Here is a 24,492-nt window from a genome sequence, read left to right as displayed (position 1 = left end):
CGGGCGGCGGCTTCGGGCGCTCACGGCGCTGCGTTCGGCTCCGACGGCCTCTCCGGTGCGCTGAGGGCGCGCAGCGGAGCCGGGCCGGCGGCCGGAGGGGAGACTCCTCTCCATGGTCCAGAAGAGCAGCATGTCCCGGGGCCCCTACCCACCCTCGCAAGAGATCCCCATGGAAGTCTTCGACCCCAGCCCGCAGGTGAGGTGCGGCGCGCGGTGGGGGCTGGGGTACCCGCGTGTCCCCGATCTCGGGATTTGCGCGCCTGGCCCCGAGCCGGCCTTCGGTGCCGCGGGACGAGGAGGGGCGGGCGGGCCGGCTGTCACCCACGCCTTGCCATCTCCTCCGCGTCACGTTCCCCGCAGAGCGGGTACCAGCCCGGTGGGCTGAGAAGCGGGGGTGAGGGAGTCTGGTAGAGGGGATGCAGGCCTTGAGAACGGGACGTTGAGGGAAGCCAGAGAGCCAGGCAAGCCAGGTGGAGACGCGAGCTCCTTCGGGGGCGCCAGGCCGGGGTGGGTGGGTGGGGCGGAGGTGGCCCTGGGTGATGGCTGAGGCGCTGGTCTGAGGGCGGTGCCTTCAGGCCTTGTGAGCCACGGACACTGCGCTCGAAGGTGGGGAAGGGGCCAGCCCTCTACCAGGCCCCTGTACCAGCTGCCACCACCTATCCCCATCTTGGTCCGCTCCCCTCCCCCCAGATTGGCTTGTCACTCCCTTAGTCCCCCAAAACACCTCCGGAAGTTTGGAAAGTTGGGTGAATGCCTGCTCACTGTCCTGGAGGGCACAGAGCTGTTCACCTGGGTAGAGGTCTGCAGTCTGCCACTCCCACCCTGTGTGGTGCCCCTGGTCCCTCTACAGAGGGGCATTCTTCCCCGCGGTGGTTCCTGGAGCCACCAGCCCGCTTTAGGGTTGTCGCGCCAGGGGATTTCTGTGGGACTCGTCCTTCTGAAGGATAACTTTAACTCTTGTGTGCTGTGGTCAGCCCGGAGCAACTGGCCACCGTGCTATTGTGGTTGATGGGTGTGTAGGGGGTCAGATCAGACCTAAAAATACCCTCTTCCTCCACCCTGGGCCCCTTGGAGTCTGGGAGGCAGGTGGCTGGGGCCTTCTTCTCAGCTGTCCCCTGTCCCTCTGAGCGCCACTCCCTTTGCCCAGCCTTGGGGGGGGGTGATGAGAGTCTGGGGCTCACTGCAGGAGCCTGCTAGATTTGTAGGGAGCCAGACAACTGGCTTGGATATACAGCTACTTTGGGAGGGAAGAAGGGCTGGAAGGGGTCCCCAAGTGCCATCCTGTCCTATTATTCATCCTCCTTGTCCTAGGAGCCAGAACCAGCAGCCTGCTCCCGGCTCATCTAGGTTCTGTGGCCAGAGCAAATCTGGGCTGGCGCCTGGGGCCAGGGCTTGCAGGGCTGAGGCCTTCATTGTCCATTCTGGCTGGGCCAGGCTGGTGTGTCTGAGAGTGGCAAGGGCAGAGGCAGCTCCCTGCAGAAGGCCTGGGGACACCTGAAGCCTTTAGCTGGGTGTGTGGCCGCCCAAGTGGCCTGCAGCCACCCCACCAGAGCCTGGGCACTCACTGGACAGCTAGCCTGAACCTGGGAACCTGGGACCTGTGGGCTTGCATCTTGAGCTTAGCTTGGGGCAGAGCCCTGGGTCACTCAGATTGCTGGAGATACAGCTTTAGCACAGGAGTGGGTGCAGGCAGCAGGCGCTAGGGGTGGAGAATGGATTCCTGAGGCCCCCTAGGGGAGAGGTGCGGCCACTGAGATTGTGAGGAGGGGGCTAAGAAACAGTCCTGCCAGGCTGGAGGTAGGTGTGGGCATGTGCTCTGCCCACCGGCAGTTGAGGTCGAATGTTTACTTTGCATACAGGTTCCATGCCCCCCAGCCTGCCCTCCTCCCCAGAAATGTAGCTTTGAGTCTCCAAGAGCCCAGGCCTCCATCCCCTCTCCATCCTGCTAAACAAGGAGCTGGGCGGAGGGAGAAGTCAGGCCCCCTCAGTCCCCTCAGCTCCAGCCAAGGGCCAGTGGGAGGGGACTTCCCTGGCCCCTTCCTGGGTCTCCTCCGCCCAACGCTGCAGGCAGCTCCCTCCCCGGGAGGCCTCAGCAGCCTGCCCAGCATCTTAATTAGCTTTGCTGCCTAACAAGCCTCCTGCTTCCCAGGCCTCCCCCTTCCCAGCCTCTGGCTTGGTTTGGGGGCTCCTGTGTGTGGCCCCTTCGGCTTGGGGCTGAGGTCTGGGAGACCTTCCCTCCCCGTAGTAGCCACACCCCACCTTCTGAGGAAGATGCAGGGCCTGGGGGTGGAGCTGTGCAGAGCTGGGGCTGATGCTGCCAAGGCCAGGCTGTAGCCCCAGCCCTGGTGGGATGAGGGCAGGGAAAGGGCCTCTCTGATGTCACTCTAGTTCCTTCCTATCGTCCCCAGGGCAAATACAGCAAGAGGAAAGGGCGATTCAAACGCTCAGACGGGAGCACATCCTCAGATACCACATCCAACAGCTTTGTCCGCCAGGTAACGAGAGGCTGGGCCAGGAAAAAGGTGGCTGGCTGGTGGAGACATGCGTTGAGGAGCTGGCCTGCAGTGTTCTCCAAGCACCCTTTCCCATGTCATTTGTCATCTGCCTGCCTGGAGCCACCCCAACACCCTGACACCCTGAGACCTCTCCGGGATGTGCTGTCAGCTGCGCCCACTGCCTCAGCCCCTGCCCCCGCCAGCCCCTCCTCCTGCACCAGCCCCTGCTGCCTGCTGCCTGCCTGCCTGCCTGCCTGCCTGCGTCATCTCATTCAGGGACAGCCTGGCCTGCCTCCTTCTAGCTTGCTTCGGGCTGTCACCCACTCCCCCTGCCGGCTGTCTGCTTCCATGTCCTCCCCCGGAATCTGTGACAGGGTGGGGTGGAGGCAGGTGCTAGGAAATGAGCTGGGACATTTGGGTCCCTAGAGCCCTGGCCATGCATGGAGCAGGGACACATGCTCATCAGTTCCAGATGTGACTGTGTCACGTGCAGAGAGAAGGTGGGATTGGGGAGCCGGGGTAATTGTATTTTACAGGGGACTGGAGCCCAGCACCCCTGAGTTAGGCAGATATCAGAGTATAGCTTCCTGGGTCTCCTGTGCTCAGCCTCTGCCAGCCCCAAAGCTGTGTCCCCTGTGCTGTCCAACTCAACCTGGGCCATCTTAGGTTCAGGGAGAGGCAGTGAGGGAGACATGCAGTTACCATGGCTACGGAGCATCTCAACAAAGCCTGGTAACCAAAAAAGGCGAGAGGGGCTTGAGATCCGATTAGACAAGGAAGGAGGCAGGGCACACTAGGGCAGAGGATGGTGGGTGGGGGAGCCCCCTTGGGGCCAGGGGAGAGAGGGTAGAACCAGGTCACTCCCTGCCGACTAGGGGGAGGCCCTTTTTTGTGGGTTTTCTGTCTCTGCACTTGGCACTTGCGGGTCCAGGCCTGGCTTGGAGGGTCCAGGAAGCAAGGCTACATCCTAGCATCTTCTGAGGACACAGATAGGAAGTCCCTCCTCCCTCCCTCCCTTGTCCCTCCTGTTGCAGACCTGGGCTGGCCCCAGGGCTTAGAAGGAAGCTATGCTTTGTCTCCTGTTTGGGCAGAGCCCTCCCCTCCGATGCTTGGGTCTTGTAGTATTTGTTGAGCCAGGGCGTCAGACCCCAGCTTCCAATTCTCTTCCTCTCGGCTCCTAGCTCTGACCCCCAGTGGGTGGCGGGCGTGCGGGGGCCGCCCTTGCCACGTCTCCGAGCTAAATATACCCCAGCAGTTTGCACATGTAGCAACTCTGCTTGTAACCTGAGCCCCTGGGGGAACAGGCAGTTTGGGCCACCCCCTAGGCCAGCAGGCCTGGGCACCGAGGGCACCAGGATGGAGGTGCCCAGTCGGACCCTCGTGGTGGTGAGTGGGGACAGAGCGAGGCTGGGGGGGAAGGATAGCCACTCAGAAAAGCTGCTGGGAGATTTGTGCCAGCCCATCCCCTGGCCTCCTTCCTGTGCCCTGTCCCGCGCCATTGCTGGGCTGTGTATGCGTGTGCACATGTATGTGAATGTGTGCATGCAGGTATTAGTGCGCATGAGCCCCTCTGCCCCAGGTCTGTCTGTCTAGCCTCTCTGTGTGTCTGTCCCCAGACTGAGTGCTTCTGGCGGGGGGGAGACAGTAGGGCCTGGGCCGCTTTGCCTCCCCATGCATCTTTCTGGCTTCTGTTAGGGACCCCAGACCCCACCCACCCTTTTCCCCTGCCCCTCACATCTTCCCAATTTGACTGGGATAGGACTGGGCACCTGCACCGGCTCAAGAGACCAGAGGCTGCTAGGAAGAGGTGGTACTCTATTTTCTCACTTTCCTGGGTCCCCTCAGCACCAAACAGTGGCCATTCCCAGCCAGGTGACCCTCCATGTCCTGAAGAAAGGTCCCCCATGTCTCTGGCATCCTGCTCCTTCCCCACATTTCCTCTGACCTGTGCTGCCACCTCAGAAGTCTCACACACACACACACACACACACACACACACACACACACACACACGTACTTTCTGTACCCTGCACTCTTTGAGGCTCCCTCCCTCGGGGACGCGGATCTTTCTGGTTGTGCACAGCCGGCAGGGACTGAGGAACACCCCACACACACATGGAATTGCCATGTTGGTGACCTGGGCTCCATGCACCTCCAGTGTCCCACATGTGTGGACCCCGTGCCCAGGTTGGTCCAGGTGGTCCCTCCCAGCATCCTGCCACTGCAGGCTCCTGAGCTGCTCTTTCACAGGGCCCGGCAGCCCAGGTGTTGGGAGGAGGCTGTGGTATTCTGCCCCGCTTGCCGCTCCCACTCCTGCCCCCTACAACTCTTGGTTGTTTTTGTTTCATGCCAGCCCCAGGGTTGGCACTGAGTAGGGTGACCTGATTCTGGTGGCACCAGCCAGGGGGCAGGGAGGTAAGGGTCTTTCTTCCCACCCTCTGGCTCAGTCCCAGTCATGCCTCAATGTGTGGCTGTGGTCCCTGGGAGGGACGCCACTGCTCCCCGGGCTCCTGTGGACACTGGGGGCAGGGCAGGGCAAGGAAGGAGGAACAGGGCGCGAGATGCGGCCCCTGGCACTTCTCCCCTGTGCTGGGCCCTATCAGGTTCCCAACCCTCCCAGGGCCCCCAGCAGCTGTCCCTGGACCTGCCTTAACCTCTGGTTTGCTGCTGTCACCCATGTGAGGGCCACCCTCCTCCCATGGACCTGCAAACTTTGGTCCCTGGGCACTTTCTCCGCACAGCACCTCTTGCTAGGCCTCGTGCTGGGCTGGGTAGGGCAGCGGGGTGGGTGGCACCGGGAGCAGTGACCTCGGCCTGAGCCAGTGCTGTCTTCCAGGGCTCAGCGGAGTCCTATACCAGCCGCCCGTCGGACTCTGATGTATCTCTGGAGGAGGACCGAGAAGCCTTAAGGAAGGAGGCAGAGCGCCAGGCCTTGGCTCAGCTTGAGAAAGCTAAGGTGAGGAAGGCTCGGGAGCAGCTGGACGTGCCAGGCGGGTGTCCAGCAGGGCCCCTGGACCTCAGGGTGCCTGTGTCCTGCACCTGTGAGTCATGGGCTGGAAAACCTGCCTCCCTGGGTAGTAGGGGAAGGGCCTCACTGTCTGCACAAATCCCGGAAAACCTAAAGATGAGGTCGGGCGTGATGGCACATGCCTGTCACCCCAGCACTCAGGAGGCTGAGGCAGGAGGAGGATCACTGTAAGTTTGAGACCAGCCTGGGCTACAAGGTGAGCCAAGGCCAGCCTGAACTTCATAGGGAGAACCAAACTCCGGAGGCTGGAATCCCAGCAAGGGGTTTTCATGGCTGTGTGATGTTAGGCAAGTCACCTCACATCTGACTTGTAAGGGTTTTTTTTGTTTTTTTTGTTTTGGCAGAACCGGGGATTGAACTCAGGCCCTTGCGCTTGCCAAGGAAGTGCTTACTCCACTGAGCCATCTCCCCGACCCTATGTCTCTGACTTGTTTTTTTTTTTTTTTTAAATAGGCTTTATTTTTTTTAAAATTTTATTTATTTATTTATTGTGTGTGTGCACAGCTCAGCCCACCTAGGGGCGGGGCTGGCTGGCATGTGGTGCTGGGGGATCGAACCGTGGTCCCTGTGCTTTGCTAAGCTTGTTCTAAGTAGGTGCTTTAGACCACTGAGCCATCTCACCAGCCCCCGTCTCTGACTTGTAATGAGACTTACTCATTAAAAGGAAGGTAGCTCTTCTGGCCATGTTTTCGTGCCACCAAATGGGACACACGAGTGTTCTTGCTGATACTTGGGGGAGCCCAGCAGTGGGGAAGAAAGAGGGCAAGGAGGCTGTCCCTAGGCCATGGGCACCATCTGCTTTCTGACTGTAGGGCTGATGCGTGGACTCCTTGGCAAACTGGAAATCATTAATAATCACAGAGCCGGAAATTGCTCCGAACCCCCACAGTTGGATTCTACAAGTGCATAGTGGCCAAATCTGATGTGCAGACAGCTTGGTGGCACAAGGCTGCAATCTCATCTAATTGGGAGGCTGAGGCAGGAGGACCATTTGAGCTCAGGAATTTGAGGCCAGCCTAGTCAACACAATGAAACTCTGTCTCAAACATAACAAATGGAAGGGCCGGGGAGATGGCTCAGTGGAATAAGTGCTTCCCTGGCAAGTGCAAGGACCTAAGTTCAATCCCTGGTTCCACCAAAAAAGTTTCTTAAAAAAGAAAAAAAAAAAAAAAGGAAGAAAAAGAAAAGTGAAGCTAGGCATGCTGGGGTGCACCTACAAGGCCAGTGCTTGGAAGGCTGAGGCAGGAGGACTTCCAGGAAGTAGTTCTAGGCCAGCCTAAACTAAATAGTGAGACCCTGTCTAAAAAACCCAAAAGAATGAACAAGAGAGAGAAACGCAGACTATTCTGCTGCCAGGCCAAGTTGAGTTGTGTAGTACTTACAGCCTTAGCTGGCGGTTGGCTTCCCGAGTCGCAGAGCAGCAAGATGAACACACACAGAAGGGCAAACTCTGGGATTTATTTTTTGGGGCTAGAACAAATGCACGAACACTGTTCAGAAGCCAAATGCAGTGGTTCTCCCTGTAATCCTATTTAGGAAGCTGGAGCAAGGACACTGCAGGTCAGACCAGCCTGGGCAACGTGTCTCAAAATGAAAAGCGCTGGGGATGGAGCTCAGCACTCTGGGGCCTACACCCAGCACCAAGAATAGAGTAAATAAATGAAAATAAGTTTTAAAAAATACAACAAGGTGACAAATGTAAGAGCCCTCACACTAAGGGGCTTTTTGTGATAAGCAAATCAGCGAACACAGGGGAAACCTGTAAGGTTATGCCAGCACAGGGGACAGCCGCTGCCTTCATTGAGACTGTCCCTGTTGAGTGTCACTCTGGCCACTTCTGCCAATACTCATGATTCCATGGTGCCCTTCTCCACCCCAGAGGACTAAATGCCAGTTTGCTTTTTGTTTGTTTGTTTGGTTTTTGGTGGTACCTGGGATCGAACTCAGGACCTTGCGCTTGCCAGGCAAGCACTTATTCCTCTGAGCTATCTCCCTGGGCCCTTAATTTTGCTTTTTTTTATTGCTAAAAGTTAGTGTGTGGAAAACCACACGAGCCTCTCAGCATGCACTGCGGTGCAGACCTGCAAACCACACAGTGCAGAATGCCCACCCATGGTTTCACCCTCCGGCGTTCCTGTCCTCCCCCCACCTCAGACTAAGCCGGTGGCATTTGCTGTGCGGACGAACGTGGGCTACAATCCTTCCCCAGGAGACGAGGTGCCTGTGCAGGGGGTGGCCATTACCTTCGAGCCCAAGGACTTCCTGCACATCAAGGAGGTGGGCTGTTGGTGTGAGGCGGGCTGAGGGTGGGTGAGGGAGTGGTGGTGCGGAGGTCACCAGGCAGGCCTGAGGGCTAGTGGTGACTTCAGTGACACTTCCAGGCACACTTAGGTGTTCACACTCGCCCTCACTGCCTGGCTCTAGGGGGGTGGGCGCCCGGGAGGAGGACAGCTCCTCGCCTGGCCAAATGCCTGGCCGAAAGTGATGCTGCTGGTCTTACCCACCTTAGCGCGCCCTGTCCTCCCCGTCACCTGTAGAAATACAATAACGACTGGTGGATCGGGCGGCTGGTGAAGGAGGGCTGCGAGGTGGGCTTCATTCCGAGCCCCGTCAAACTGGACAGCCTGAGGCTGCTGCAGGAGCAGAAGCTGCGCCAGAACCGCCTCAGCTCCAGGTGCCTGGGCTCCCGGCTCAGGGGGCATAGAGCGCTCCGTGTACCCCTGGGGGAGTGGGGGCTTGGCACGCTGGCAGCATAGGATGCCTACGCCTGCAGCACCCTCTCTCTCTCACCGGCTCCACTTGCCTCCCTGCCCACACAGCAAATCAGGTGACAACTCGAGTTCCAGTCTGGGAGACGTGGTGACTGGCACCCGCCGCCCCACACCCCCTGCCAGTGGTAAGAGCGGCTGCCAACCCCGGGGGTGGGGCAGGGGTAGGGCCCCTCGGTGGGGTGGTGTCCCCCCATGGCCTGACCTCCATCTCCTGCAGGAAGAGGCACCCCAACTCTGGGCCCCCAAACACACTCAGTGGTGAAGGCTAGGATGCCCCATGTTAGGCCTGTCGTGTCTCTCCTGTCCCCCCTCTCCAGTAGCTCCATCTCTCTGCCTCCCACCCCTCCCCACCCCTTCATTTCTCCAGTCCTGTTCCATTTACCTCTTCTTCTTTCTCTCCCCCACCCTGCGCCTGTGTTCTGTTCTGTGTCTCCGTCCATCTCATCCTCTTCCCCGTCCTCCTCCCTGACTCCTGCTCGGTCCAGGTAATGAGATGACTAGCTTAGCCTTTGAACTAGACCCCCTAGAGTTAGAGGAGGATGGGGCAGAGCTGGAGGAGCAGAGCGGCTCTGCCAAGACTAGCGTTAGCAGTGTCACCACCCCGCCACCCCACGGCAAGCGCATCCCCTTCTTTAAGAAGGTAATTTCTGCTGTGGGGGTCAGGGTGCAGCTGTGGTGGGGCTTGGGGCTGGAACGGCCCTGATGAGGTCCCTGCCCCTCTTGCCAGTCAAGGGAGGGAGGGATGGAGGGAGGGAAGGGACAGGGCTGCCTCCTGCCTCGGAAGGGTGCCCCCATGCAGGTTGTGGTAAAGCACCCTGACCGCTGCCCTCACTCCCAGTGGAATGGAAGGTGCCAGTGTGTGCCCCCCCTCTGGGCGTGAAGAGGGGAAAAGGCCATCTCTCCTTCACCATCCCCAGCTCCATGGGTGGGCACATGGGTGGCCTGGAGCCAGATGGTCAAGGGAGCCCTTGACAGTGGCCAGTTCGATATGAACCGGGCAGGAGGTGGGCATGAAAGGAGGGGCTGCCACTTTCTCCACTTCCTTTCCAAGACCTGGAGGGGGCCTATTCCCAAGTCACTTGACTGCTACCAGTCCTGCATCCAACCCTGAGCCAGGGCCACCGCTGGCTGCCCTTGGCATGGGGTCCTGGCCCCCCCTCTGCTGTCTGTCACTAACACGCATGCCCTGTTATCTCTCTCGTCTGCCCACTCCCCGCCCTCTTGGCCTGGCTCCCTCCATGCCCTCTGCCCTGCCTGGGTACCTCCCTTCCCCCCCCCCTTTCCTCTCCTGGCAATCTCGGGACCCAGCCAAACAGAAGCAGAAGTCGGTGAGTGTCATAGCTTTCTGTGTCCCCTCCCTACCCCTGGGGTGAGCCGCTAACACCAACACCCCACCTTTCCTGGCCCTCCCCTCCCCACCCTCCCCTGATCCTCACCTCTGGGTTCTGGGGTGGGAAGCTGCCTGGGGAGACTGGAGAGGTGCTGATGGCACCCCCACTCTGGGGTCTCCCCTCCCTGCTTCCCTCAGACAGAGCACGTGCCCCCCTATGACGTGGTGCCTTCCATGAGGCCCATCATCCTGGTGGGACCGTCGCTCAAGGGCTATGAGGTAGGAGCTCTACAGGGAAATGGACCACAGAGACCCAGACTCCAGAGGCCGTAGGACGAGCTTCAGGCTGCAGAGGAGTCCTCAGAGCGGCCCAGACCCCAGGGTTCCTGGAAAAGCCCCAGAGAGGACTCTTGGGGCCCCAACCCTTAGGCACCCCCTTGGAAGGGCCCCAGTCCCCCCTAAATCCTTAAAGAGCACTTGCAGAGATCCCACATAGAGGACCCTTGGAGTCCCGTCCTCAGGACCTTCGTCCCAGAGATCTCAAAGGAGAGTGACAGGGAGGGGTCAGATGGCAGCAGCTCTGCCTGTTGGACTGCTGGAAATGCCTGACTGCCCCCCGCCCTGCCAACCCCACCCAGGTCACAGACATGATGCAGAAAGCACTGTTTGACTTCCTGAAGCATCGCTTTGATGGCAGGTAAGACCCCGGGGACACATCTATAGCTTGGGAAGGACAAGGTGTCTTGAAGGCGGAGCCTGGGGCCCACGGTGACCCCTGACCACTCCTCTGTGTGGTCCCCAGGATCTCCATCACCCGGGTGACGGCTGACATCTCCCTGGCCAAGCGCTCTGTCCTCAACAACCCCAGCAAGCATGTCATCATCGAGCGCTCCAACGCGCGCTCCAGCCTGGGTGAGCGGCGCGCACTCTTCCTTCCCACTTCTGCCCTGGGGTGGGTGGCAGTGCTACCCCATGCCCCGTGCCTCACCTTCCCCTCCCCTGGGCTGCGCAACTCCAGCTGAGGTGCAGAGTGAGATTGAGCGGATCTTTGAGCTGGCCCGGACGCTGCAGCTGGTTGCCCTGGACGCCGACACCATCAACCACCCGGCGCAGCTCTCTAAGACCTCGCTGGCGCCCATCGTTGTTTACATCAAGATCACCTCCCCCAAGGTGGGCACGGGCCCCAGGCAGCAGCCTGGCTCGGAGGCGCGCTCCGAGCTTGGGCTGCCCCAGTGCACCCTGCTCTTGCTGACTGAGTAACTCCATGTCCCTGTGAGGCAGTTTCCCTCTCTGTGCATATTGGGACCACGAGGACAGCCTGGTGGGAGGGCTAGCACCTAGGCAAGGGTCGGCTGCCATCGACCTCCTTGTGCACCGGTTATTGTTATTGTTTTGGTTTTTTGAGACAGGGTCTTGCTGTATAGCCCAGACTGGCCTCAGGGTTGGGCTGAGCCCCCTGCCTCAGCCTCCCAAGTGCTGGGAGCACAAGAGTGAGCACAGTACCTGGCTAAGAACTCTGTGCTTTTTGTTCCCGTGGCACCCAGCTCCTCAGCACTCGGGAGGTTTTCAGCCTTCTGGTACCGGCTCACATTTTGCCGTATTGCCCTCACTTGAACTTTGGGTTTTTTTGGTTATTTATTTATTCATTGGTATGTGAATTGAACCCAGGACCTCATGGGTGCTAGACAAGAGCTCTAGCACTCAGGAGGCCGATCCCCTGTCCTTCCATTTTTTTTCTTTTGAGTCAGGGTGTTGTTGTCAAGCTGCCCAGGCTGGCCTTGTTCTTGCACTTGCCAGTGCCTCAGCCTCAGGAGTAGTAGCTGGGGTTACAGGCCTGTGGCAGCGCGCCTGGCCTCGCTGGCACCTTCCTGGAGGGGCTGCGGGGCGGCAGGCTGAGTGCATCACTGTCACATCGTGGCCCCATGAGCTTCCCCTCGGGGTGTTAGTGGAGACCTGGAGAATGAGGAGGAAGCATTCAGGAGGAGGGAGAGAGCACAGAGCTAATTCCTGCCCTGTCTCGCTTACATATTTATGTATCATTGTCAGTGGTTCGTCGTTGCTCTTGATTTTTGGATTGGGGGAATTTGGAGTCCAAGTCTCGCTTTATCCACCTACAGAAAGAGGGCACAATACCTCTAGTGTTATCACTGTTGTTACTGTTTTGGATGCTGAGGATGGGACTCAGGGCCTTGGGTGTACCAAGCATGTGCTTTACCCCCAAGCTGCATGCCCAGCCTCTGGGCGGCAGGGAGCAGGGTCTCGCTATGTAGTCCAGGCCGGCCGCAAACTCACGGTGATCCTCCTGCCTCACGCTCCGGAGAGCTGGGGTTACAGACATGCACCACCACACCCGCCTTTCTTATATCATTTTTGAGAGGTTGGAGGGAAGGACATGCAGGATCCCGACTGATTCAGATGCCAGCCAGCAGTGGGAGCTGTCACCATTCCCTGGTAGCTTCCTAGGAGCTGAGCACCCTAGGCCAGCTCCTTAACCTCTCAGAGTTCTCCCTTTCTGAAGAACTAAAAGGGCTGGTAAGATTTAAGTGCTCAGAGGTGGGAGGTTAAAAGGATCAGAGGAGATAATGGACACAGAAACACTTCCTGACCTGGAAAGTAACCAATGCTTTCCCTGCTGGGGTTGAGGACGCCCCGCGCTGTCATTGACCAGCACTGTGCTCCTTTGGCAAGGCAAATGCCAAGGGCCTCAGGGCCGTTTCTTCATCTGTAGCACAGTCATGCCCAGGTGAACACACAGATCAATCATGCAGAATGCCTGGAACCCACTAAGCACTGTGTTGCTTTTATTATTTAAAAATCCTGCGTGCTTCCTTAGCACGTGCAAGGTCCTGCACTCCACCCCCAGTACCACACACACACACACACACACACACACACACACACACACGTGTGAAATGCAGTTCATAATCTCCTTCCCCTGATTGCTCCAGTAGTGCCCCTTCTGTGCCAGACACCAGTGTGGCACACATCTGTGATCCCAGCCACTCGGGGCTGAGCCAGGAGAATCGCACATTCCAGTCCAGCCTGGAAACTTTGCAAGCCCCTGTCTCAAAATAAAATATATGTGAAAAAAAGGGGCTGGGGATGTAGCTCAGCGTTCCCTTGGTTCAATCCCAGAAAGAAAGAAAGAAAGAAAGAAAGAAAGAAAGAAAGAAAGAAAGAAAAAAGAGAGAAAGAGAGAAAGAGAGAAAGAAAGAGAGAAAGAGAGAAAGAGAGAGAGAAAGAGAGAAAGAAAAGAAAGAGATAGATGATTGTGTGTGTTTGTTTTTGGTGGTACCAGGATTGAACTCAGTACTTTGTGCTTGCCAGGCGAGCACTTATTCCACTGAGCTATATCACCCTGGCGAAAGAAAGGGAAGGAAAGAAGGAAGAGAAAAAAGCCACTATGATATTTTCCTTAACTCAGGACTCAACCTAGGGGCTCAAATAATCCATTGAGTTGTTGTATCTCAGTTCGCTTTCATATGGAGCAGTTCTTCAACTGGATTTTCATCACACTATTATTTTATTTTATATTTATTTATTTATTTATTTTGGCGGAACTGGGGATTGAACTCAGGCCCTTGTGCTTGCCAGGGAAGCACTTATTCTACTGAGCCATCTCCCTGGCCCCACACTAATATTTTATTTTTATTTTTATTTTTTATTTTTGGCGGAACTGGGGATTGAACTCAGGCCCTTGTGCTTGCCAGGGAAGCACTTATTCTACTGAGCCATCTCCCTGGCCCCACACTAATATTTTATTTTTATTTTTATTTTTTATTTTTGGCGGAACTGGGGATTGAACTCAGGTCCTTGCGCTTGCCAGGGAAGTGCTTATTTCACTGAGCCATCTCCCCAGCCCCTTTATTTTTTTTTTTAAACATTTATTTTGTGTTTGTGTGTGTGTGACCAGCTCAGCCCACCAGGGGGCGGAGCTGGCTGGCATGTGGTGCTGGGGGATTAAACCGCAGTCCCTGTGCTTTGCTAAGCTTGTTCTAAGTAGGTGCTTTAGACCACTGAGCCATCTCACCAGCCCCACACTAATATTTTCGACAAGTACAGATCAGATTTGAGTCAGGGTCTCACTATGTAGTTCAGGCACCTCCTGCCTCAGCCTCCCAAGTGCTGGGATTGCAGGTCACACCCAGCTTAATCAGCTGTTGTAGGCTGTCCCTCTGTCTGGGCTTGTGTGATGTTTCCTTATGACTTAGGTTTTGGTTTTTCTTTTTTTTTTTTTTTTTTTTTTAATTTTATTTATTTGTGTGTGTGTGTGGCCAGCTCAGCCCACAAGCGGGTGGGGCTGGCTGGCATGTGGTGCTGGGGGGGATTGAACCGTGGTCTCTGATGCTTTGCTAAGCTTGTTCTAAGTAGGTGCTTTAGACCACTGAGCCATCTCACCAGCCCCCAGGTTTTGGTTTTTTCATTTGTGTATATGGTACAGGGTCTCACTAAGCAGATTGGACTTGTGGTGATCCTCCTGTTTTCAGTCTCCCCAGCCCTGGGATTTTTTTTATTATTATTTTTAATTTTATTGAGAAACAAATATGAATGAGACAGTTTCAAAGCTGATTAATAGGACAGTTTCGATAATCAATACATTATACATTGTTATCTTCTTAGTGGTTAGCCATAGTACAAGAAGCAGACAGGATATCCTGTCCAAACACTATTAGTACACCTCTTTCTTATCATTGAATTAAGTGAAAGTAGCTGTATATCTATCCTATTTTGTATATCCAGCACTGGGAATACAGGCATGTGCCACCATACCCGGACTCTGTTGCTGGCTCAACGCGCCCCGGGAGCGGGGCTGGCATGCATATGGGACCGGGGATCGAGCTCTGGTCCCTGCACTTGCCAAAGCAGGCACTTTGTCCACTGAGCTATCTTGTCAGCCCTAGCTTTAGGTTTTGGATATTATTATTATTTTGTGTGTGTGTGTGTGTGGAACTGGGAATTGAACTCAGGCCCTTGCAGTTGCCAGGGAAGCGCTTATTCCACTGAGCCATCTTCCCGGCCCCGGTTTTGGATATTATTATGTTATTATTATTGCAGTAATAATAGTTATCTAATCAGGCTATTGATCACAGAGGAGCCAGATGGGGTGGCACACATCTGTAATCCCAGCAGCCTGGGATGCCAAGGCGGGAGGGTTGCTGCAGCCCAGCACCTGGGCAACATAGTGAGACATCTGTTCAGAAGAACACCAGCAGGTGCCCATCAGGGGAGACCGTGGTTGTGAGCCTGAGTTTGGGGTGAGATGACCCTGGAATGAACCCGAACCTACCTTTCTGCCCAGGTGCGCTGCCTGGGTCCCCCAGCGCCTCCTCCTCTCCCTACACCAGGTCCTACAGAGACTCATCAAATCCCGCGGGAAGTCTCAGTCTAAACACCTCAACGTCCAGATAGCTGCCTCAGAGAAGCTGGCCCAGTGTCCCCCAGTGAGTGCCCAAGTCTGGGGTCCAGTGAGGGGAGAGCATGTGGGGTCTCCTGGCTTCTTCTGGTCTGAGTGGGTGACAGTAACCAAGAATCCCTGGGCCTGGCTTGCTGGTAAAGTTTGGGCTTTGGGAAAAGAGGGCGGGGCAGGCAGAGTGGGCTCCGGCACCCCTTCTCCTGGGGAGCCAAGCCCCACTCCCTGACTGGGTTGCCTTGTGTTTAGGAGGGAGGTGAGCTGAGAAGGACTCTCAGGCCACTTGCAGTGCATTGGCAGCTCTGAACGTCCTCCTTCCCTTCCTCAATATCAGAGGCCGCTTTATAACTTTGTCCTTCAACCCCTTGGCTCCACCCACTGCACCCAGGCCACACCTTCAACCCTCGGCCACGCCCCTCGCTCATCCCAGCCCCGCCCCTAACCCCATCCTCCACAGGAAATGTTTGACATCATCCTGGACGAGAACCAATTGGAGGACGCCTGTGAGCACCTAGCCGAGTACTTGGAAGCCTATTGGAAGGCTACTCACCCGCCCAGCAGCACGCCGCCCAATCCACTGCTGAACCGCACCATGGCTACGGCCGCCCTGGCTGCGAGCCCCGCCCCCGTCTCCAACCTCCAGGTACAAGTGCTCACCTCGCTCAGGAGGAACCTCAGCTTCTGGGGCGGGCTGGAGGCCTCGCAGCGGGGCGGTTCTGTGCCCCAGCAGCAGGAGCACGCCATGTAGCAGGTGTCCCGCTGTGTTCCCTTCCTCCGACCTGGAGTGCAGGAACGTGAGGGAAGAAAGGGAAGAGCTTTATTTTGTAAAAAACGTGGTGAGCGGCAGTTTCCTTCCGGTGTCTGGTTTTTGGTGGGACTGGGACTGGCTGGTGCTGCCTCCCTGGGCCTGGGGCTGTAGGACTCCTGTTGGCTGGGAGGCCTGACAAGGCCCTCGTAAGAACAGCGACTGCGAAGCAAATAAAACATGAGGACCACTTCACCACTGGACTCCACAGAGCCGAGGCACTCAGACACGGGAACCAGAGAGCAGGGACATCCGGTTCAGACTGTCCCCTCCCTGCTCCTTTCTCCCAGCAAGGAGCATCTATCTATGAGTTGCTGCCCGCCTTCCTCCGTTCTTCCAGTCACATAGTCCAGGAAAGGCCCTGCTGGGGTGCCCCATCCAGCCTCACCCTTTTCCCAAGGGAAACCGCGGCCCATCCCTGGAACCACACCATTAAGTACACGGAGCCGCCAGAAATCCAGCAAGGCACTGAGGATTGCTGCTTTAGATGTTGTTTTCAGCACCACTTGTTCAGTGAATCTCTGGCTAAGGCACCCCTGCTTTGGTTGGAGAGAGCCGGGGCTCAGCCTCCCCTTGATCTCCTCAGGGACCCCAGGAGCACTTCTGTGCCCTCTCATCCCACCCCTGATCCGCAGGAACAGTTTGCAAACCGCTGCATCACACTACTACTGAGAAACTGGAGCATGTTGACTCAGGGCCTCACAGCTAGAGTGGCAGAGGCAGGCTAGGACAGGTGGACCCCACCTGGCATCCTTTGTGCTGGCAGCTCACTTTCATGTAGCCTTAGTGACAACACTGGGCTGCCTCATGGCTGGGGGGCTGACGAACACCATCACCCTACATAACTGGGTGAGGAGCAGCTTGTGTGGGTCCCCAAAAGTCTGTGACTCGTGTGGCTGGAGAAGCTGGGGTTGGGGGCTTTGAGCTGCTGTCTCTTCATGTGCTTAGAACATGAGTCCCTGACTAACCCTGCAGCAGTGATGATGAGCTCTTAATGGTGCTTAAGCCTAAGGCAGCCTCCATAACAGGCATTGCGCAAGTGCTGACTGATGATGGCTCAGGGCTCCCTGCCATCCTTACCAGAGGGCTCTGATGTCTGTGTGGGGCACCCTGACCCTAACAGAAGAGCAGATGCCCTGAGGCCCTGCCTCCGGCTTGGCCAGTCCAGGGTGCTCCTTCCTCTTGCTGATGGATGGATGGACTGTTGGACTGATGGATGAGGGGTCGTGGTGCTGTCACTAACCTGCCTTGCTTTGTTGTGTTTTTCTCACCCCTGCCTCCTCTGCATGGCGTCTGCTGTCCGTTCGTCCGTCTGCTAACCAGGGACCCTACCTTGCTTCCGGGGACCAGCCGCTGGAGCGGGCCACCGGGGAGCATGCCAGCGTGCGCGAGTACCCAGGGGAACCGGGCCAGCCCCCCGGCCGCCACCCCCCAGGCAGGGCGGGCACCGTCCGAGCGTTGTCCCGCCAAGACACCTTTGATGCTGAGACCCCTGGCAGCCGAAACTCGGCCTACACGGAGCCAGGAGACTCCTGTGTGGACATGGAGACAGACCCCTCGGAGGGCCCGGGGCCCGGGGACCCCGTGGGGGGCGGCACCCCACCTGTGCACCAGGGCTCCTGGGAGGAGGAGGAGGAGGACTATGCGGAGGACCTGCCTGACAACCGGGGCCGAGCTGGGAGCAAGGCCCGCTACTGCGCCGAGGGTGGGGGCCCAGTCCTGGGACGCAACAAGAACGAGCTGGAAAGCTGGGGCCGGGGTGTCTACATCCGCTGAGTGGAGGCACACGGAAAGGAGGGAGGGATGGATGGGGTACTTACTCCCGGTGGGCTTCGCCTCCAGGGGCTGCAGTCGATCGCCCACTTTCAGATGCCTTTCTTCGGTGTTGGAGTTTTTAGGGATACTTGCCTGGCTCCTGGGCGGCTCTTAAGCCGCAGCCGTGGAGTTTCCTTACCTGCTGAGGATGAATGGGGATACCCTCCTTTTCGAAGTGTCCCCCATTTCCCTACTCCCCCCTCAACCCCCACCCAGAGAAAAGGTGCACTTCTCTTTCTACTCTGGGCTGTTAGGTGAAGGTCCCAGCCAGTTGGGGTGGCCCTGCCTTCCCAACCGGGGTCAGACACCTTTCCTGGAGAGAGCGGCCACAGACTCATCCTCAGACCCAGACCTGCCCCTCCCGCTTCCTGGGCAGCATTGCTCTGTGCGTGAAACCTGTAGCTTGGGAAGGGGGGAGGGGCTGGGAAGCATCCTGGGTGGTGCCCGCCTAGGATGCGGGGTGTGCCCTCCCTGGTGGGCGCGGTACCCAGGCCTGGCAGCTGAGTAGAGCGGCCAGAAATGCTGTCCCCCTCCCCACCTTTGCCTCAGCCTCGCCCACCCAGGAATGAGCTTTGCCTCCAACCTCCCGCCTGCTGCCATCTGACCAGGGGGGCCCTCTGCATCTGAGCCCCCCCATCTCCATGCCACATGGGTGTGGAGACCTCATTCTAAACCAAAAAACCAGTCCTTCATCTTCACCCCGAGGCCCCAGGGATGGTTTGGTGCCCAAGAGGTGACCCCACCGGGGGTTGTCCAGGGACCTTGCATCTCCCTGGGGAGCTTGGCTGCTGCTGCTTCTCTGTGTTTGCCTCTTGTACTCCTGTCTGCTCCTGTGCCCACTTCCCCCAGGAGAGGCCTTGGCAGCCCCGGGCCCCTAGGGTGCCATTGGCCTTAGTGTCTCCAGAGGCCAGCAGCCCTGCCCCTCCCCAGCACCCCAGCTGGGCCAGAGAGAGCCGATTGTGCCAACGAGGACTGGGCCCTGCCCGGCTGCCCACCTCAGGGATAGGTGCCTCACGCCTGTCCCGCCACCTCCTGTGCCAATGTTGCCCCACCCCTTTGGGGCGGGGTGCACCTTCCACTTCCTGTTTAGAAGACCCACCACCACCCAGTCCCCGCCTGGCCCCATGTGGTGTCCTGTGATCCCTCTGTCTTTTTGTCTGTACTCCACCAGAAGTATTTTGCCACATATAAAACCGCCATCCTGTCCTTCGCGGCCACCTCATGAGCCTGCTTGCGTCTTTGTTCTCCACACACAGTTGTCAGCCCAGCAGCCTCTACCCAGAGGGCTGCCCACCCTCTGTGGGAGCCAGGGGAGGAGCAGGAAGAATTGTTGCCCGGCACCTGCTGCTCTTCGCACACGCCCACACCTCCCAGCAGAGCTGGGGCAATGCTAGTTAGGTTGCTGAACTGTGTGCCGCCGCGGCTCACGCGTGCAAGGACCGAGGTCTCCAGAGCTCGCTGCTCCTCTGGCCTCACCACCCTTGGCCTCTGCTGCACAGCATCACGGGGTGGGGGCAGGGCCACTCAGGGACCCTTCTGGCCCCACCTGAAAGATGTGAGATGAAAGCTGGTGAGGGCACAATTGCCATCACCACCCGGCCGGATGTGGGCCCTCCTCCAGCCCCGCAGAGCACCCACAAGCTTACCCGACCGCCCAGTTCTTTTTTCTGAGCGGACTCCAGTGCCTGGGACCTCTGCCTAAGTGCGCCTGCAGGGCGGCAGGAAGGGAAAGAGGAAGAAAGGAGATGCCTGGCACTTGCAGGTGAGGAATTAGATCTAAAGGTGTGGTGTGCACACCTGTCGCCCCAGCACTCTGGAGGCTGAGGCAAGGATCATCCCAACATGAGCTGCATAGAGACCCTGTCTTAGAAAAAACAAAACAAAGACAGACTAACGAGGAACAGGGCAGGCTGGGAGGAAGGGTGACAGGAGCTTCCTGGGGAGGTGCTGAGAAGGTGGCCAGAACGGAGTTTCCCCCTTCCCGTGCACCTTCGTGGAGTGTCATGTACCCTGGGCTTACTCACTGAGCAAGCACCTCTTAGGCACCACCTGCATGCCAGGTGCAAGTGAACCTGGCGGCTAGTTAATTTCAGTGAGGCCCACTGAGCTCACTGGACCGGGCAGCCTGAGAGGGCACCTCGTGGTTCTTGGGAGGGCCCTGGAGGCTTCCTGGAGCAGGCAAGTTTTGCCCAGAGCTTAAAAACACAGTTACAGGGTACGGTGGGCAGATCAGGGCAGAAATCTGTGGAGGGCAGAGTGTTGTCATGGTGAAGATCAGTGGGGCACTAGCAGGAGCAGGTCACACTGGACCTCAACTCATGTTCAGGACTTTGGCTTGTCATGGGAAGCCGGCGTGCAAAAACTGAGAAGCCAGGTATGGTAGCAACACACCTGTACTTGCAGCACTTGGGAGGCTGAGGCAGAAAGATCTCTGTGAGTCTGAGGCCAGCCTGAGCTACATAGTAAGTTCAAAGACAGAGTAAGCTACCTGGCAAGACTGTTTTTGCTTTAAAAAAAAAAAAAAAAAAAAACTGGCACAATGACCTGTAATCTCAGCACTCAGGAGGTGGAGGCAGGAGTAGAGTACAGCTGTGAGTTAAAGGCCAGCCACCCTGTCTGAAAAAAACAAGCACACAGGGCTGGGGAGATGGCTCAGTGGAGTAAGTGCTTCTCAGGCAAGTGCTAAGGGCCTGAGTTCAATCCCCGGTTCTGCCAAAAAAGAAAAAAAGCTTAGTGCTTGTTCTGGAGCTCTGAAGTGAGGACTGGCGTTTTGAATTGAGGGAAAGGATTATTCTCTTAGCTGTGCTTCACAGATGAAGCTCAGAGAGGTTGGACTTGGCCCACAGTCACACAGCCACAGAGAAAAGGGCTTAAGTTGTATTTGGACACAGGTCTTGGGTTCGTGCCAAGCTCAGAGCTCCTTCCTCTGCCCTCAACCCTGGCTTTGTGGAGGGTGGGGATGGGGAGGAGGAAACAGGTGTCTGGAGAGGTTGTGCCTCCTCGGGGAGTCTGCCTGCACCTCCACTGGCCCAGACCTGGCTGGCAGGTGGGGGCAGTTCTGGCTGTGCAGACGCTGGAGCAGGAGGGCTGTTTCTTGGTAACCACAGCCCTTGGCAGGCTGTGGCTGCCCAGTCAGCAGGCTGGCGTCTGTTACGAGGATTTCAAGTACTGTGACATCAGCTGGCCTGGCCATGCAGTGGCCCCTCACAACCCCTTCCACCTGTTCCCCTCCCTTTGTCTGCCTTCCAGACAGCTGCTTCCGCAGTTCCCTGATGGGTTCTGCCGCAGGTGAGCGGTGGTTGGAAGCCAGAACGGCCGGTGGCCTTTGGTCCTACGGGTGACCTAAGGCTGTCTTCAGATACAGTGAGCTGAGCAAAGCCTGTTGGAGAACCCACTTGCAGAGCCCAGTGAGCGGCTCCACCCCAGCCCTGGGGAGAGAGCCGGCTGGGGCACAGAGGGCACGGGAGAGGCAGTGCTGAGACACCTCTACCTCTGTTCCAGGGGAGAAAGGGACCCCTCTCCCTCCCTTCCCTCTTTCCAGCCCTTCCTTCCCTTCTTCTGTCCTTCCTTTCTTCCTTCCTTCCCAGGGTCTCACTATATAGTGCAGGCTGGCTTTCCTATTAGTACAAGTTGACAATCTTCCTGCCTCAGCTTCCCAAGTGCTAGGCATGCACCCTAGTGGCACGTACCACTTCTCAGGCTGTACTGTGCTCCTTCCAGCTCAGTCCAGCAGTGAACATCCTAACAGAGTGCCAGGCGGGGAGGGATGGGTGCACAAGGCTGGAATTCCGCGGCTAGCACTGGTGGTTGAGGGAAGGAACCTGGCCTGTCTCCAGTCCCAGTGTGGACAGAGACCTGGTGAGTCTGGAGAGCCCGGCTGGGGCTGGGCAAGCAGTGATTTCATGGCCAAGGGTGAAGGGTCAGAGCTTCTCTCTGTGAGCAGGAAGCTCAAGGGTGACCACAGAGACCTTGAACACCGGCCGAGTCAGAAGCTTGGACTGAACCATCACAGGCTGGTGAGCTGGGCTTTAGGAGCCTTAGCAGAGCTGAGAGGAAGGTGAGCCCACCATGGGTTCTGGGGAGAAGAAGGCAGACGGACCGTGGGGCGGGGGACAGCCAAGATGGTGGAAGCCAGCGAACCATGGTTGCCATGGTAACCAGGTCTCTTTCTACACCCCCACCCCCCCAGCAGCCTGAGTTCCCGGCCTTGCCTGCTTCTCTTTGTTTTCTACATTTTCCTACTGAGCACGAAGAAGGAAATTCACAGCAGCAAGAATCTCCCACTCTCTCCCATCTGCCTCTGGGGCCCAGTGTTCTCTGCTCTTGCCTGTGGTCCGTTACTTCAGGGGCTGAGGCAAGAAGACCACTTGAACCCGGAGCTCAGGGCCAGCCTGGGGAACACAGCGAGATCCTGTCTCTAGAAAATAAAAACCAAGCCAGGCATGGTGGCATATGTCTATAATCCCAGCTCCCGGGGAGGGTGAGGCAGGAGGATTACCACAAATTTGAGGCCAGCCTGGATTACACAATGAGACCCTGTTTCAAGAAAACAAAAATAAATACAGGCAGGACATGGTGGCTGGCATCTGTAATCCCAGCACTCAAGACGCTGAGGCAGGAAGATCACGCGAATTTGAGACCAGCCTGGGCTACAAAGTGAGCTCAAGTCTCTCCTGAACTGCATAACACCACTGTCTCAAAAAGACAAAAATAAATAAATACAAAGAGGTGAGACAGGTGAGAGCCTGTCCCTCCTCCGGGAAACCATTTTGAGTGGGCCCACAAGCCCCTACTAGGGAGAAATGCCTCCACTTTGAGTGCAAGGTGAGTTTTGTCCAGGCTGGGCGAAGCAGAGCAGGGCTCCGGTCAACGCATGAGTGCTTAGCCTCTCTTGACCCGCAACCCCGGGGCAGAACACCTTGAGACTCCCGAATTTTCTCAGGGCCAGGAGGAGGGTTTGGACCCCAGGTCTCGCGTACCCTCAGGGCTCCTCCTCACAGTGCTGTTCCTAGCACCGCAGGGAGTTCCCAGGTGGCGCTGGTGACCCTAGGGTTCCCGGTGTCCTGGGCTGTCCCTTCTGGGATGGGACTTGGAGCCCTCGACCGACTCTGGTCCCCTGGGAGCTGAATCTTACACGGATCCTGGGAACCTTTAAGGAGGGTTTTTGGGAATCAGGCTGAGGGGCGCAAAGGGCGTCTCGGGGCGCCCTCGCTGAGGTCGTCCGGGTCCCTGCGCCTGCGTTCGCCAGCTCGTCTTCCCGGCTGCAGGATCACAGCGCCGGAAACCCGCTTGTGGTCACTCGGCAAAGGGGATTCTGCTCGGAGCCGCGCAGGTGTCCGGAAAGGCGAGACACAGGAGGGTTGGGGTGCGCGGGGTCCCCGGGAACATAGGTCCCCTGGGCCAGAGACCCTGGCCATCGGGTGCCGCCCTGACTTTGCCCTTCTGGGATCCAGAGCTCAAGGTCGTCATCGCGGGAAGGGACCACGCAGGGAGCCACGACCTGCCCCCAGCGGGCGGAGAGGGGCCACGGTCCTTCCGTCGGACTGACAGGCCCGTGGGCCAATCACGAGCCTCTTTGCCCCTCCCCCAGCAAAGGGAAGGGGGCGGTGACCGCCCTGGCGGTGGCTTCAGCTTGGCGTTCGGGTCCGGCCCGCCGCGGGCACCGCTCCCGCAGCCTCCCGCCATCTACCCGGTGGCCGGTTTTAGTGTGGCCAGTGTGGCCACCACGCCCACGTCCGCCCCAGCTCCTGGCGCCCTGGCTGGGGTCTTTGCTCCGCTAGGTTACCCTCGCGCATGCTCCGGTCAGGCTGGGGCGGGCCACGCCGCTCCTCGGGCAAGCGCGCCGGAGCCTCCCAGTCTTCACCGTCCCGCGTCACCGCTCGGTATTTGGGCCCCCTGCAACGCCTCAGTTTCTCAGAACAGAACTTTTAAAATGGCCTTTAAAAACTAGAAGTCGTTCGCCATATGCACTCTGGTAATCCTATCAACCTGGGAGGCTGGGGCAGGAGGACTGCAGCAAGTTTAAATCCAGGCTGGGGAATTAAGAGATTTAGTGAGCCCTTGTCTCAGAATAAAAAGAGCTGGGGATGCAGTGCAGTGTGAAGGCCCTGAGTTTAATCCATAATACCAGGAAAAATATCAAGTGGTACAAAATACTGTGGCTAAGCGTGGTGGTACACACTTGTTATCCCAACAGTCAAGAGGCTGAGGCAGGGAGATTTCCATGAATTTGAGGCCAACTTGTGGTACATAGTAAGTTTAAGACCAGCCTGGACTACATAGCCAGACCCTGTCCCAAAACAATGACAACAGTCACTCACAAAAACCCAGAAAAGGGCTGGGGAGATAGCTCAGCGGTCTAAGTGCCTGCCTGACAAGCACAAGGACCCGGGTTTGATCCCCATTATCACTTTCTATGCTGGCCCCAGAATCCTGGGTGTGCCACGCTGGCCACCAGATCACGACGAGTACAAACTGTATGGTGAGACCCTAGGCCAAGTAAATAAAAAAAGGTTATTATTATTATTTTTTGGATAAAAAAAAGGTTATTAAAAAAATAGAAAAGGATATGCTGTCATCAAGGCTTGTAGCTGTCCTTTGTCGTGGCTACTACTGTTGGGCTGGGCCCTTATATCTGCCCCATCCTGACCCAGGTCTGTCTTGCTGGGATAGCTGGGGACAAAGTCAGGGATGTCTCAGGGCCAGGAACATAGATGCTGTGAGACTCTTCACTTCTGATCTTCAACAACAAACAGAGTGTCAAGGATCCTCTGATATTGTGGCCTCCCAATTCTTCACTCAGTGGCGCCAGAGACCACGTGTGCTGTGTCCAACCCTG

The 24,492-nt window shown here is 57.4% G+C and overlaps 1 protein-coding gene across 4 annotated transcripts; it reads left to right on the top strand.

Annotated features, from left to right (window-relative positions):
- Positions 1 to 6: 6 nt before the first annotated feature.
- On the top strand, positions 7 to 18,871 carry Cacnb1 (calcium voltage-gated channel auxiliary subunit beta 1). Of its 4 annotated transcripts, none has more exons than XM_004633694.2 (14): positions 7 to 196; positions 2,409 to 2,495; positions 5,332 to 5,451; positions 7,678 to 7,800; positions 8,061 to 8,197; positions 8,343 to 8,419; positions 9,603 to 9,622; positions 9,823 to 9,903; positions 10,263 to 10,321; positions 10,427 to 10,536; positions 10,643 to 10,794; positions 14,970 to 15,065; positions 15,492 to 15,677; positions 17,163 to 18,871. In XM_004633694.2, the coding sequence occupies exons 1-14, from the start codon at positions 113 to 115 to the stop codon at positions 17,613 to 17,615; spliced, it is 1,785 nt and encodes a 594-aa protein (XP_004633751.1). In that variant the 5' UTR covers positions 7 to 112; the 3' UTR covers positions 17,616 to 18,871. The 4 variants fall into 4 exon arrangements, with proteins under 4 accessions (XP_004633751.1, XP_004633750.1, XP_023573740.1 ...); XM_004633693.2 differs by lacking the exon at positions 9,603 to 9,622 and adding an exon at positions 8,780 to 8,934; XM_023717972.1 differs by lacking the exons at positions 7 to 196; positions 2,409 to 2,495; positions 9,603 to 9,622 and adding exons at positions 3,774 to 3,881; positions 8,780 to 8,934.
- The last annotated feature ends 5,621 nt before the right edge of the window (positions 18,872 to 24,492 follow it).

Source organism: Octodon degus, unplaced genomic scaffold (genome assembly GCF_000260255.1).
Source record: "Octodon degus isolate 3935 unplaced genomic scaffold, OctDeg1.0 scaffold00056, whole genome shotgun sequence".
Lineage (NCBI taxonomy): Eukaryota > Metazoa > Chordata > Mammalia > Rodentia > Octodontidae > Octodon > Octodon degus.
This window is presented reverse-complemented; position numbering and strand designations above follow the sequence as displayed.